The 14,436-nt window shown below is 35.8% G+C and overlaps 1 protein-coding gene across 1 annotated transcript; it reads left to right on the top strand.

Moving 5' to 3' along the window:
- Positions 1 to 11,782: 11,782 nt before the first annotated feature.
- LOC107308076 (zinc finger protein 830-like) lies at positions 11,783 to 13,116 on the top strand. Its single transcript, XM_015851664.1, is given in 2 exon segments — positions 11,783 to 12,540; positions 12,542 to 13,116. Coding segments are annotated over 2 exon segments (1,071 nt in total). The 5' UTR covers positions 11,783 to 11,791; the 3' UTR covers positions 12,864 to 13,116.
- Positions 13,117 to 14,436: the final 1,320 nt, after the last annotated feature.

Here is a 14,436-nt window from a genome sequence, read left to right as displayed (position 1 = left end):
CTCAAAACATCTCATACTATTTATAGCTGGAGGGATTTGGCTGTGTTTAACAACTCATTTCAAAAATTTGCCTTAAAACGTCACCTTCTATATGATTTTGTGTTTAGAGATACTGACTATTCTGGGTTTTCCTGGTGAACTGTAAGTAAAGATGAACTGTGCTGAGTGAATATGTTTTGAAACTGAGAATGCTGAACACTTGCAAGATGTGACGTGCTTTAGTTGTGAAGTGGCTGTATAATGAGTTCATATTAATCTTCAGTAAAAACAGAAGGTGGCTTTGAGTCAAGATCATCTGAGAATATTTTATAACCCCATCTGTAAAATGCATTGCTGTTTTCATCTAACTGTAACACTACTATTTTTTATCCCATTAATACCCTGGATTAAATGGGATTAATATTATGTGTAAAAGCATGTGTAAAACAGAACACTGCAATGAAATGTGTATGAAAGTCTCAGAGTAGTCCATGTGATCAGAATTTCAAGTTTAGCTGTCCGTGTTACAAACAAAAGTATCCTCAGCAGTAGGATGTTCACATATACTGAACCATCTATAGAAAATAAAAGTTTCAAACAAATTGCAAACAGCTGGCTTTGATTTTATTTCTGCATGATGTACAGACCTGACTAAAGGTATATCTAAACATATTAGTTATATATACAGAATTTAGAAAACATATAATATTTTCCATTAGATAATTTCCCTGGAAGAAGGAAAGATAACAAGGATGCTACAAGGTGACATAAGGAATGTGGCTTAGTGTGTTGATGAGTCATTAAAGTAGTAAAATTCCATGATGTTAAAAATAGATTAGAAGCCCTTTAAAAAGTACTGATCTTTTGAAAGCTCTTTGGAAGTTATTTTGAAGGTTAAATCAAGAAGCCCTTTCTTTTCCTTTTTTTCTTTTTTTTTTCCTCCCAGCATAGTTTTAAATAAAAAGCTTAGAAGCAGCTCATTATTGCTATCTTTTTGAGTATATGTATGTTATACACAATATAAGAACAGCAATAACAGCTATGAAGCTAGGGGGTTATTAACACTGTAAAGCTTTAGAACCCTCTGCCCAAGCCAAAAGCCCTAATAAAGTAAAGAGACAAAGTTATTTTAAAGTGTAATCTTCCTATGTATAAAATGGCTAAGTAAAATGAATAAATTTTCTTCTAGAATCTGTATTTTTTGCCAGGAACCAATAAAACCATTACATTTTATTAATGGAAAAACAAACAAACAAACAAACTTTGTAGGTTAAATGTTACCAGCTTCCTGTAAATTAAAGGAATAAATTTATTTATATTATTTTTCCATATCAAGAGTGTTGATAAAGCATTGTTAGTGTCAGCTCTACGAAAGACTGAAGCACAAACTATTCAATTAATCCATTTTTGTCCCTGTCATGGAAGCTGAATAAAATCTGTAGCTTTGCATTAGTTGAAGAGGCTGTAAAACATATTTCATTTTTTGTATTCCTGGATATGCCAAACTGATTTTTGGCAGCTCACTCCCTTCATTCATTTCTTTCCATACTTTTTCATAACAAAGAAGCAATGAGATCTTCTCTTACCAAGAAAGTCTAAAATAAACTTTCAGAAAAATGTACTACAATGTCAGAGTAAACAATAAGCAGAGCAAAGGAAATGCATTGCATACATATTCTTTTCTGATGAAACTTATTGATGCTATACAGGCTATATGAGATTGAAGAAAACAACAGTAAAATATGCTCTATCCCAAAGGTACTACACATCAGGTTAACACTTCAGGTGAACTTTGTTGACTGGTTTTCATGCTGACTGAGCTCATGACTGATAAAGAAGCTGGTATACCACAAGTAGATTTCATTTTGGTTTCTTTTGTAGATCAAGCTCATGGATCCTATATCCCTGGGTCATTCTCAGGTGCAGAAAAGAGATGCATTTCCATTTGTGTTGCTAAGCTGAGCTGGCACACTCATCACACACATGTTTATACAGAGAATTTACCTGACTTAAAAAAAAAAAAAAAAAAAAAAAAAGGAAGACCATTGTGCTATAATGAGTCTCCACAAGTTGTTCTGACTTTGTCTTGTTGGTCCATCATTCTGGAGGAATCACTCTTTTCCAGATTGCTGCTGTTACCAGTGTTTGGGAGGCAGTCTATGGAAATCCCACATTCAGACTTCTCTTTTGTACCCTTCCCATTTTTTTCAAGACATCTGCAAAACAATTAAATGAAGAAAAATATCCAACAATCACAGTGAAGTGTAATATAAATAAATAAATAAATCCAACAGAGATGAACAGAAATCTGGATGTATTACATTATTTTATAGTATGAATGCAGATTGCATCCTTCTATTCTGCTTTCACTTAGTGATGATAGGAAAAAAAGCATACTGTCCAAATAACTTTTATCCAAAAATTTTTATCCTATCCTCCCAAGAAGTAGGTACTTGCAAATGTGTTTATGTTACCAAAGCACTTAATGTGCATATAATTTTTAAAAACACAAGAAACTCAATGCCAAACTAAAAATAATAATAATAATAATAATAATAATAATAATAATAATAATAATAATAATAATAATAATAATAAATTACCAAAGAATACCCCTTGAATAATTATATATTGTTAATGGCCTGTAAATAGAGTTCAGTATCTGCACAAGCTATTTTCATAGTTTTATTTTTCTGATATAGCCATGATAAGAAAAGTAGTTAGGAAGTTATTATTCAAGTCACCAGTAGATCTGAAATGATGAATATGATGCAGAGTCCCAGTCTTGAAAACAGCCTTCTATTTCATGTAACTGACAGATTTCAAAGTGTTCATGAATATTAAGTGCACTGAAATATCAAGTGATTAAATATGATTTTATCTGAGACAGAGCTATGGGATTACACCATGTTTTGCACAGAAAAATAAATCAGTTGCAAAAAATAAATTAGTTCACAAAGCAAAATGATATTCAGCAATGTGGTTTTGTTTATTTGTTTGTTTTGTTGGTTCTTTGTGAGGAGAACATTGGTGGATGTTATGAAAAATAGGCAGTAAATGCTTTAGTTTCACATAGTTTTACTTCCATCTTACATGTTCAGTTGAAATTTGCTGTATGGTACATTAAACTGTCTACTACTGTTTAGTTTCCATATTGCACAGCTAAAACTAAATGTAAACATTTGGTGTAGTAAGGTAAAAGCAGCTTGATTTTTCTTAATTGCTAATGAAATCCGTTTTATAATTAGAAGGTGGTACTACTTTGGGAACAGAAAACTTTCTTTAAGTTTGTTCTGAATATTTCTGGAATGATAGTAAACCCCATGTTTTGACAAGTAATACAACGTCCATTTCTTCTCCTGTTCATTCCGCGTAGTCACTTGATAACATGGTCCTTAATGTGCTACATTTTTTTTTTTTTTCTGCATCTAAAAGATCTATAGATACACTTTCTCTTTTTGTCATAGTTTAAGATGAAATGACATAGTGGAAGCTTAATGGAATTGGATACCAAAGCATTTGACCACAGATGCGTACAATTTTATAACTTTAATGATTTTTCTGTGCTGCTGGAGAGGTGTTGAAATGAGGAAAAGATATTGAGTAGTTTAGTACTGTTGATTCTGTCCTGGCAAGAGTTTGGGTAGATAAGGGTAGGAGTGTCAGGCATGCTGTGCTTAATCATGGAGACAGGCCTGTAATCAATTCAGTTGGGCTCTCATCTCCCTGTGTTCCCTGGAGGTTAAAGAAGATATCCTGGATTACAGCAGAGATACTCTTTTCTATCCCAGTATTCTTAAGGACCAATGGCCAGTTCAAATTGTGCTGCAGCTTTCAGATCTGGACACACAGAATATATTTCAGACCTTCTGACACTTCTGTACTTCTTGAATATCAAGAGGTTTTTTGCAAAGTTTGGCTATCTATTTCCTTGAGTAAAGTGTTCTACTTTTGGTAAAAGTGGTTGATCATATTTAACTCACTTCTGTTATAAGACAAAGTATAGTTACATTAAAAGACATGCTATCTAAGCCTAAATCATGCAAACTGATGCACTCCTTCATTTATAGACCTATAGACCCGCAAAACAGAGACAGTTTATTTTGCCTGCCTGAGAAATTTGCCATTAGGAATGACAAGTAAATATGTGTCAGAGAACAATTAGCAGATTCTATCTACTCTTTATGGTTAGTTTATTTTTTAAAATCTGATTATTTCCATAAAGGAAGTTAGCGTTGGAAATGCATTTCCACTTTTTGTCTTCCAGCTGGTAATGTGTAGAAGAAGATCCTTACTAGGTCAGATCAATGGTCCGTCTAACTCAGTGTATCACATCTGTAGTAAAATTCAAAAGCAGACACCAAGTAAAAAGAGTAAAGGAAGAGAATCATATGAATGCTTCTTTCCTGTATACTCTCAACTTCAACTTTTGAAGTCATGGAAATTTTCCGTGCAGAAGACTGTTTCTGAGTATTTCATACAATTACATTCATTTCTATTTTAAAAGCATGTGCAGTGTGCCTTGAATTCATATGAAATCAACATCTGCTTTATTTTTATTATTAATAAGTAGCTTTACTTGGCACCTGTCTGTTAAGACTGAGAACTGCTCTCTACCCTTACTGGCTATATTATAAAATCACATGCTGGTATATAAAATTTATTCTGGATATACAAATGGGTAAGGAAGCCTATGAAAAATATTTATACCTCTTTCAATTTTATCCCAGACAGGAACTTAAAAAAAAATGTTTTGAATATTATATTTTTATACAGCAGAAAAATGAGTAAAATACTTGTGTATGCTGTCAATATTTATCCCAAGTTGGAGGAGTAAATGCTATCTCCATGTTGTTGTACTTTGCATTTTTTTCTGATATTAAGGAGTTAATTAAAAAAGGATAAAAATGTTCCAGCATTCTTATTTGAAACCACATTGGGTATGTAAAAATCTGTAACTTAAAATTGGAGTGTGATGTTACACTTAACATATCACAAAGCTGAACACAATGTACAACTGATATACTTGGTGAAAAAAAGGGACTTTCTTGTACACAGTATTGACTGTGTTATGTCGGATACATTGAAAATGAACATATTTGAAATGCATGAAGCAAGCCACATTGTGTGCACAGTTACTCTGTGAAATAGTTGTTATGCCATTATCTCAGTCTCCTTCTGCTATGCTACACTAACTCTGTTCACACAGAATTTTACTAAAAGTGCATCTGGAGGTCTGGCAATACTAGTACTAGTATTCTGCCAGGGCCTAGAAGCTTTAACCTTCTTGATGGCTACAAAACCAGACAGAAAGCAAAGTCTCCATCTGGAAGAACTGGTCAAAGTAAGGAAGACATGTTAATAAGGACAATCAGAATCCTAAGATGACCAGTTAATTTCTTCTCCAACATAAAGGAGATTAAAGCTAGCTCCTGCATTTTCTTTTTTCTTCTCTCTCTCTTTCTCTCTCTCTTTTTTTTTTTTCTTTTTTTTTTTCTCTTTTCTTTTTTTCTCTTTTTCTTGTTCTTTGAATGATGTAGAATCTGATGGGCAGTTCTGTTTGGATGAAAAAAAACAAAAGGGATAGTAATTTTCCAGTAATTTTCTTTATCTGTGCTAACATACAGAAAATAATTTGTTTTGAATAGAGGGGTAGCATAAAATTGTGAGAGTGTTGGAAAATAGATTGAAAGAGCTGAGCTATCCAGGCTCTATAAATAAAATATTTTATTTCTCTTATTTAAGAGATATACTGATGAATTAGGTTACAAGCGTGTACTCTAAATTACACTTACTTCTTTGCCACGGTAAAGTGTGAAAATAATTTCCTGAATGCTGGATTACTTGTCAAACCATAATGTACGGTTAGGGCACATAATCTCATAACCAAAAGCAGCTTTTACTGCACATACTAAAGAAGTGAAAGCACCTCAGTGCACTAAAATTGTAAGTCTTCATGTGCAGAAAATGAAGCTGGCAAGCCTTGAGGACAGGTTGGCTGAGTGGCCGGATAGAGCTCTGTTCTGGTTTCTGTTGGGACACTGTTAATATTTTCTTCCAAGTGTCTGTTGTTATGCTATGTTTTGGCTTCAGCAGAAAAACTGTGTTAATTGAACATCAAAGTTCTGTTTGTTACTGAGTGGCGTTGCAAGATGCCAGGGACATTTCAGCTTCTAGTGCTTCACTGCCCATGTGGGGGCTGGCTATTCGTATGACACTGTGAAAAAGAAAAAAAAAAAAAAAAAAAAAAAAGGTATATATATATATGTGTGTGTGTGTGTGTGTTAAAAGTGTGGGGAACTGTTCAAAGGGGTAGTTGCTGCTATTAGACTAGCTATGCACTAGGGGTATTTTTCATTCTCAGTGTGAGTTGGGGACTGCCTAAATGAACTGCAAACAGAAATGTCCATGAAACTAAACAGAATGTACCTAAAGGTGCTAAAGATTTTACTGCTGATTCTTTCATGTAACCACTCTGTATAATCTTTGGAATGTTATGGGAACTGGATGAAGTCTTTTAACTTCAAGTTCTGCTGATTGGGAAAAGAAAATGTTTACACATTATCTGCCAGGACACTTGCCTTTGCAGTCTAGTCTAGGGAATCTGCTTTAGCAAGGGATTGGAGCTCCCTTTCAACTCCTAGGAGTCTGTGAATCTGTGATACGCATTGCTAAAAATTGTAGGAAAGTGTCCAGGTGAATGAATATGCAATCAGTCACACCTCAGTCCTTAGGAAGAAAATGAAGGAAGTGATCAAAGAAATTATTTCCACGTCTAATGAACAAGAAGGTGTGATTAGGAGCAGTCATTGTGGGTATTCACCTAGTTCTAGTCATGCCCAAATAACCTGATTGCCATTTAAAGAGAGATGATTAGTTGTAGAAAAGAGGACAATTATGGATGCTGTTTGTCTAAATTTTAGGAAACTTTTTGTCTTAGTTTCCTGCATGTCTCACTCCAATTTATAGGAGGGAGAGGAGGTTCTTTAATATATGTATACCAGACATGAGATTAAGAAACAATGATTCAAATGTTTTTAATAGAAATCTTAATCAGGAAGATGGGGAAGGGGAGGCCAGTGACTATTATGAATTAAGGTGACGGGGAAGAAAATCAGGCAGTAGAAAAGATAGGAAAGAAGCAAGAATTAAGTAAAGCAGAGATAGTCACCACCAAGATACAGCAGCATCCCATTGCACACTGTTCTGATGGTCTGAGGCAAAAGCACAGGGGAGAGCAGCAGCAGCATGGCCAGTCTTAGGCAGCAAGAAGATACAGTGACAGGGTAAGTCCAGGAGGAAGAGGCAGGTCTCAGGTAGCAGGCCCAGGAGAGTCCATCAGCAGACAGGTAACACATAGTGAAGCATCTGTTGTCAGACACCTCTTCTTTTTCAGCACACAGGCATCCTGTTGTGAGGAATCTGATGTCAGACACCTATCCTCATGGTTGTTGGTCCCCTTTTTATCCTTCTTCTGTCAGTGTGGCATTCCTTGGCGCCTGGGTAAAAGTCATGCTTAGTACTCTCTGAGATGGCTGTCTCCCTTGAGATAAGCCCACACAAAAGTCTGCTTCCTGACCATTAAACTGTGGCTTATCTCTGCGTCCTTGCCCCTGAACTGTGAATCATCAGACAAAAGATTTTGCCATCTTTGACCAGGACTTGCCTGGACTTGTCCATCTGTGTCCTTCAGACAGGACTTCTCAGCCTTTGCCCAGGATGTGTCCATCAGTGTTCCTCAGCAAGCTTTGAGACAATGGTGCAAAAAATAATCTTTTACACTGCATCAGCCTTGTAGCTAAATTGTGGAGATAAGGACTGGATGGATCCACTGCATGACAAGTGAAGAACTAGTTGAACTGCAAGACTTAAAATGTAATGCTCAACAATGTGAATTCTAACAGTAGCTATTTATGAGTAACATTCTGCTGGGACTAATATCTTCAGTAATCTGTGCATTGTAATGGAATACACTTTAATTGAGTTTGTGGATAACTTTCAAACTTGAATGATCATTGAAGGGTTATTGAAGGAGACGGTAGCTGTTTAAAGGTGTTTCAGTACACTATAGGCATGAGTTCACTGGAATCTTACAGAGTTCAGTAAATACAAATGTAAAGTCCCCTATGAATTCCCTTCAACCCCTCTGCCATTAGACAGGTTGAAGACTGAATAGGTAGGGATCAATTTTGTAAAAAGTGTTTTAGAGGTCCTCAGTGAATCAGCAGTACATCCAATAATGAAAACTAATCACAGACTGTGTTGCATTAATAAAAATATAATCAGTTCATAGAAAGTGATTATTCCTCTCTACTAAGCACCTGTGAAACTGTGCTGAGAATAATGGTTCTTCTTTAGGACCTCAGTGCTATAGAGATATTGACAAATTGCAGCAAAATCAAAGGAGGGCTGTTTGGGTCCTATAGCTGCTAGTGAATGAGACAGGGGACTAAGGGAAGGGAAGGGAAGGGAAGGGAAGGGAAGGGAAGGGAAGGGAAGGGAAGGGAAGGGAAGGGAAGGGAAGGGAAGGGAAAAAGATGGCTAAGGACCTAGAAGAACCAAATATCAGTCTTCAGATGAATGAAAAGATGAAGTTCGATATGCACAGCAATGGGAGAAGAAGCAATAAATACAAGTTGATCTAGAGGAAACTGCAATTCAGTATAAGGGGAAAAAAACACACACACACACACACACAATTAAGAGTGGTTAAGCACTGGAACAGATTTCCCAGAGAGACAATAGAATTTCTGTTGAGATGTTCAAAACTTGATTAAAAGAAAGGCTCTGAGCACTACAAATTTACTACTGTTTTCAGAAAACTTTTGAATAAATGATCTTACCAAAAAGTGGGATTGTGCAGACATCCAGATGGAAAAACTTACCAAATGTGTAAGAGAACAAAAGAACACTGTATTTGTTACTATAGAATCATTGCTATTTTTAGCACATGTATCAAAATTCCTTCCTTGTACTAGTTCAACCAACATTATGGCCTTATGATTTGAACACAATGAGATTGTCAGTCTCTGGTCCAATGATTTGTATCTACATTCATACATTTTCTCTTATGTCCTTGACCCTGAAATTGGAGAACAAGTACCTAATTCTGTGATACACATAGATCATCTTTGATCTCAATATTACCTGAATAGTGATCTCAGGGTTTTTTGTTGTTGTTGTTGTTTTTGTTTTTGTTTTTTAATGTGTTTACGTGTCTGAAGTACTTTTTGGTTATTACAGCTAACTTCTTTTCCAAGTCCCATTTATTATTATTCCTCCATCCCTGACAGTGCAGCTATCTTAGTTGGTCAGTACTCTTTCCATTCTTGGTAAGTTAACAGGTTACTCTTGGTATATCTGTAGTTATACTGCCACTAACATCTAGAACAACTTTCTAAAAGATTATTTTCTCTTTTTTATGGGAAGCAAATTAGAAACATTATTTTAGTTTTGATTTAGAATTTATTTCCTTGAGATTTTTCAAACAGATTGATTCACTTACCAGTTCCCTTACTATTCTATTTTAGGAATAAAACATATGCAAATCATAGCTGTAAACATCTTAAACTTTCCTTTCTATTAGCAGGGAACTAACTTTTAAACACTTGTTTTGACATAATAATTTGAAGTCTAACACTGCTATCATCTCTGTTTGTCTTGGTAATGTATACAGATCCTTGATATATTCTCGGACTGATTAACCGAAGACTTGAGATGGTAGTTTGGTCTTTCATAGAATTGCACTGACATCTATGGAAAAAAAAAAAAAAAAAAAAAAGGATCAAGGAAGCAATGTGGCAGAGAATGTTTGACACAGATTGTCATTCATTCATATAGTTGTTAGCTGTAATACCTCAGCTGACTTTACTTGAGCACTTAATTGTTCTTGAAGTACACTCACAATCTAAACTGATAAGATGGTTGTTTAAGAGCCAAAACAGAGATATATACAAAAGAATCATAGAATGGCCTGGGTTGAAAAGGACCTCAAAGATCATCAAGATTCAACTCCCCTCCTATGTTCAGTGTCACCAGCCACTAGACCAGGCTGCCCAGAGCCACATCATCCAACTCTGCTTTAAATTACTCCAGGGATGGGACATCCACAACCTCCTTGGGAAACCTGTTCCAGTGCATCACCCCCCTATGAGTGAAACACTTCCACCAAATATCTAACCTAAACCTCTCCTGTCTTAAAACCATTCCCCCTCGTCCTAAAAAATATAAAAATATATTTGCCATAATTATGTTTAATACAACTGAAGAATGTATATATGAAGAAAAAGGAAAGCCGCAATATCTCAGTTATCAGAATCCTTGCCTGATTTGAATGAAATGGAGATCTCACCATGGCAATGTATCCCATAAACTGATTCAGTTCTTTTTCAGACATTCGTTGCTTAATCTTTAGTTTCATCTATCTCTATGTGAATTTTGACCAGCTGTTTCACTTGTGTTCAAACTGTTCATGTGTAAACTGGTTATCTTTCAGTGTTTGATAGAGATCCTGTTAATTATTGCATAAATGTTTACATTGTATTTTCAGTGTGTATCATCAGAGTAACCATATAAGCATTATTTTTTTGATTGAAACTGATCAGACAGAACTTCAAGGTTAGCTACTGAAAGCATATGTTTTCTTCTAATTTTATTTTAATATTTGTATGTTTTACTAAACAATTACAGTTAAAGCTGATGAACTGATAAACAATTACTTGTGACAGAATGCAGAACAAAGGTTATATGCAAAAAAACATATTGTTCAATTCATTTCTTTAATTCAAAACATTAAAGACAATATTGTAAGACATTGGTTCTGTTGCTTGGTAGGGAAACCAGTTCAAAATTCTTGAACACAGCTGTCACCAGACTGAGACCAATTACATTTTCATGAACGCTGTTTTTTTTTCCTTCAAGTTAAGGAAAAATCTTGGCATTCCTACTTAAGTTTAGGGCATTAAATATGATTATACCTTCTGATTTCAGGAGAGTCATGTAATTTTAGAGAATGTCAGTCCAGAAGGCTTATTTCACAGGACCATTACTTAGTTCTGATTTTTCTTTTATGTGTACCTCAATCAAAGATCAGAGCTCTATTGTGCTGGGCACAGTAAAGACGAGTAATCAGAAAGCAAGTTTCTGCTCAAAATAGTTCCCAATCTAGATACCAGTAAGATGCACCAGTGAGATGAACCAGCAAGTGGAGTGAAGAGAGACGTGCAATAATGGACAGACATTTAAGCTCACAACTTCCCAAATTGATTTCTGCATAGTCACATACCATGATGAAGAAGGCTGTCAGATATCTTCGCTTTGAATATCTTACAAGGTGGTATTTTGGATGTTCTCCTTGGGAAGGAGGAGGGATTCAGATGTGAGTATAGAAGAGGAAATAAAATCTACTTCTCTTTTCATTGATGACTGTTCTAATCAGTAGGATATTTCATTAAATGTTAGCATTTCCAAAGACAACCTGTAATCCTGTAAAACAAAATAAAACCTTTGGGCCAAATCACACAAATCACAAATCACACTTGACCTTTCTGAATTATGTTCTAGCAAGACAGACAGACTCTTGTTCAGGTTTTTATCCAGAAAAAAGTAATCTACCTGCATGAAAGTGGAACATAGATAAGTTTATTTCACAGTTAAATGAACTAAAATTAGGTGCAGTATTGACACTGGACAGTTCTTGATTTTCTATTTAGAAATGGAAACTTAATATGTATAATTAAAATGGGGTGCTCCAAAATGTTGTACAACATCACTTTCAGTTAAATGCTTCAAACGCTTCGCTTGCTGGGACAAGATGGCGGCGACCGGGGTGGGCGTGGGGCGGAAGCAGGTGTGGCAGGAGGAGCTGTGGCATCTCATGCGGGAGAAGAAGCAGCAGAACGTGGACAAGAAGTGGATCGAATTGCCTTTTTCTAAGTACAACAGCCTGGGTCACCTGAGCTGCACGTTGTGCAGCACGCCCGTGAAGAGCGAGCTGCTGTGGCAGACTCACGTCCTGGGAAAGCAGCACTGCGAGAGAGTTGCGGAATTAAAGGGTGCAAAGCAGGCAGCGAGTGGTTCAGCTGCTAGCACATCGGCTCATCCTGTCAAGAGAAAAACTGCCGATGGAGAAAGTACACAGTTAAAGAAATCAAAAGGTACAGATGACAAGACACATACATCTACATCTGGGCTACCAGCAGATTTTTTTGATGAAGCAGAGCACAAAAATACTAACAAGCAGTTATCGAAAGCTCCTGGTCCCAGTTTATTGTCAGGATATTATGATGATGAAGATGAAGAAGAAGAAGAGGAACAAGATCAGCCGAACAAATCTTCTGTTATGCACAAAACTGAAATTCCACCTCCAACTCGAGAAGTAATACCTAATTCTCTGCCTGCAGACTTCTTTGACAGCAAAACTACAGCTGCTCCTGTAGTTTCGCATTCAGGATCCATACAGAAACCAGAGACGCAAGAGAAGATAGTAGAACAGAAAGAGAACACTGCTGAGGCTTTGCCAGAGGGGTTCTTTGATGACCCTGAAGTGGATGCAAAAGTGCGAAAAGGATCAGATGGACAAGGAATGGGATGAATTTCAAAAGGCAATGCGACAAGTCAACACAATTTCAGAAGCAATAGTGGCAGAAGAAGACGAGGAGGGACGATTGGATCGTCAGATTGGTGAAATTGATGAGCAGATTGAATTTTACCGTTGTGTTGAGCTTCTGCGCAACCGCCAGGATCTGATAAAGGAGAAGTGTAAGGAAGCCATGAGATTAAGAGCAACACAAGAGAAAGAGGATGAGGATATTGGTAGCGAAGATGAAGAAGAACTGCAGGATTTGCTGTCTCAAGACTGGCGGGTGAAAGGGGCTTTGTTGTAGCATTTTTGCAGCCTGGCTGATTATCACTGTTATTTCCATTATTGGAAGTGAAATGGTTTGTTAAATATTTATTTAAAGAGGTTGAGAGATGATAAAGAGCCAACTGTGTAATACGAAAAAAATACAAAAAGAAAGAAGCTCCAACCTTTGTAGATCCACAATGGTGTATTACTGTACAAACTGTATATTGCAAATGTTTTATGATATTCAGTGTACTTTTCTTATTAATAAAACTGATTTCCTACCGGAGGTATTTTAATGGGATTAGTAAGTAAGCCAAAAACCTCTAGTTTCTGCTAACATTAGATATATGGAGACTTGGCCCATTGTGCATAGAAGTACTGGACTAGCAAAGGTGATGGTTTACAGATCTTTCCCATGTGCAGTAGATAGGGAAAAAATCTTACGCATTTGTTATCTGAAAAGTTCATAAGCTCTCTTCTCTCCATGGCCCCATCCCCTTCAATAAAATGTCTGTTTTTTCAGGAAAAAAAATTAAAATAATTAAAAAAAAAAAAGTACAACCATACACTGCTACAAGAATTGATATGATCTGAAGCCTGATTTATTCCAAATGTTTTCTGTTTCTGAATATGAAGAATTTAGAACTACTTCAAATAAAATTCTTCCGGAATTTAGATATTCCACCAAGTGAAGAACAGGAGGGCACTTGAATTACAAGATGTGATGGAAAATGTTGGTTTGCAAAAAAAGATTGAAAGAATTGATTAGGGTTAAATAAATACTCTTTTGATTGTAGATATAGCAATTGGTCTGCAATAACATCATTAAACAAAAGATGGTATTTGGCCTTTATGAGGAAAGTTAACTTAATGCAATGAGTAAATGTGTTACTTGTTAGGTTAGTTGTTTTTTTTGGGGGGGGGGGGGAGAGAGAGTTGTTTGTTTCTTTAGATAGTTGATTGGTTGGTTTTAAATTAAATTGAAATTTATGTTTCATACAAATTCCTGCTGTCTGACAGAAGCTTTGGATTTCAGGATATTTCCCGGTACAAGGCCTGATGTACACAAAGGAAGCTACTTCACAATAGTGTGCATGATCAACTGAGATGTGGTTAATGTTTGTCGAAAGTAATGTTGTTTTTATATTCTATTTCTATATACTTCTTTAGCATCCTAGCACCCATGTTACTTAGGTAACTGTGACTCATGTTGGTTTTAAAGTAGAATGCCTTTCGTAGAGATAGGCAGCAAAAGCAATGATGGAAGAGAAGGATCATGACCATTTCTTTCATTTAAAGCACAGGTAGTTTAGAAAATATATCTGCTTCCTAAGTCTAAGAGGATAAATAAAGATAGGTGCCCAAAATATATAGTATATAATATTCTGTTTAACATAATCTGAACATGTATCGATGACATTCTCAAAGAAAGACTTAAATAGTAATTTTCTAAGTATGTGTAGATCTCTCTGAAATTAGTGCCTCCGATTTATTTCCTTGGAAACTGCAACTGATACACAGAATGTAGTAACACTATTTAATTGAGCAAATTGTCAGCTACAAAACACTATTTCTCAACACAGTCATTAGCTATCCATGTTCAGCAGCAA

This window comes from Coturnix japonica, chromosome 1, assembly GCF_001577835.2.
Source record: "Coturnix japonica isolate 7356 chromosome 1, Coturnix japonica 2.1, whole genome shotgun sequence".
In the NCBI taxonomy this organism is placed as follows: Eukaryota; Metazoa; Chordata; class Aves; order Galliformes; family Phasianidae; genus Coturnix; species Coturnix japonica.
This window is presented reverse-complemented; position numbering and strand designations above follow the sequence as displayed.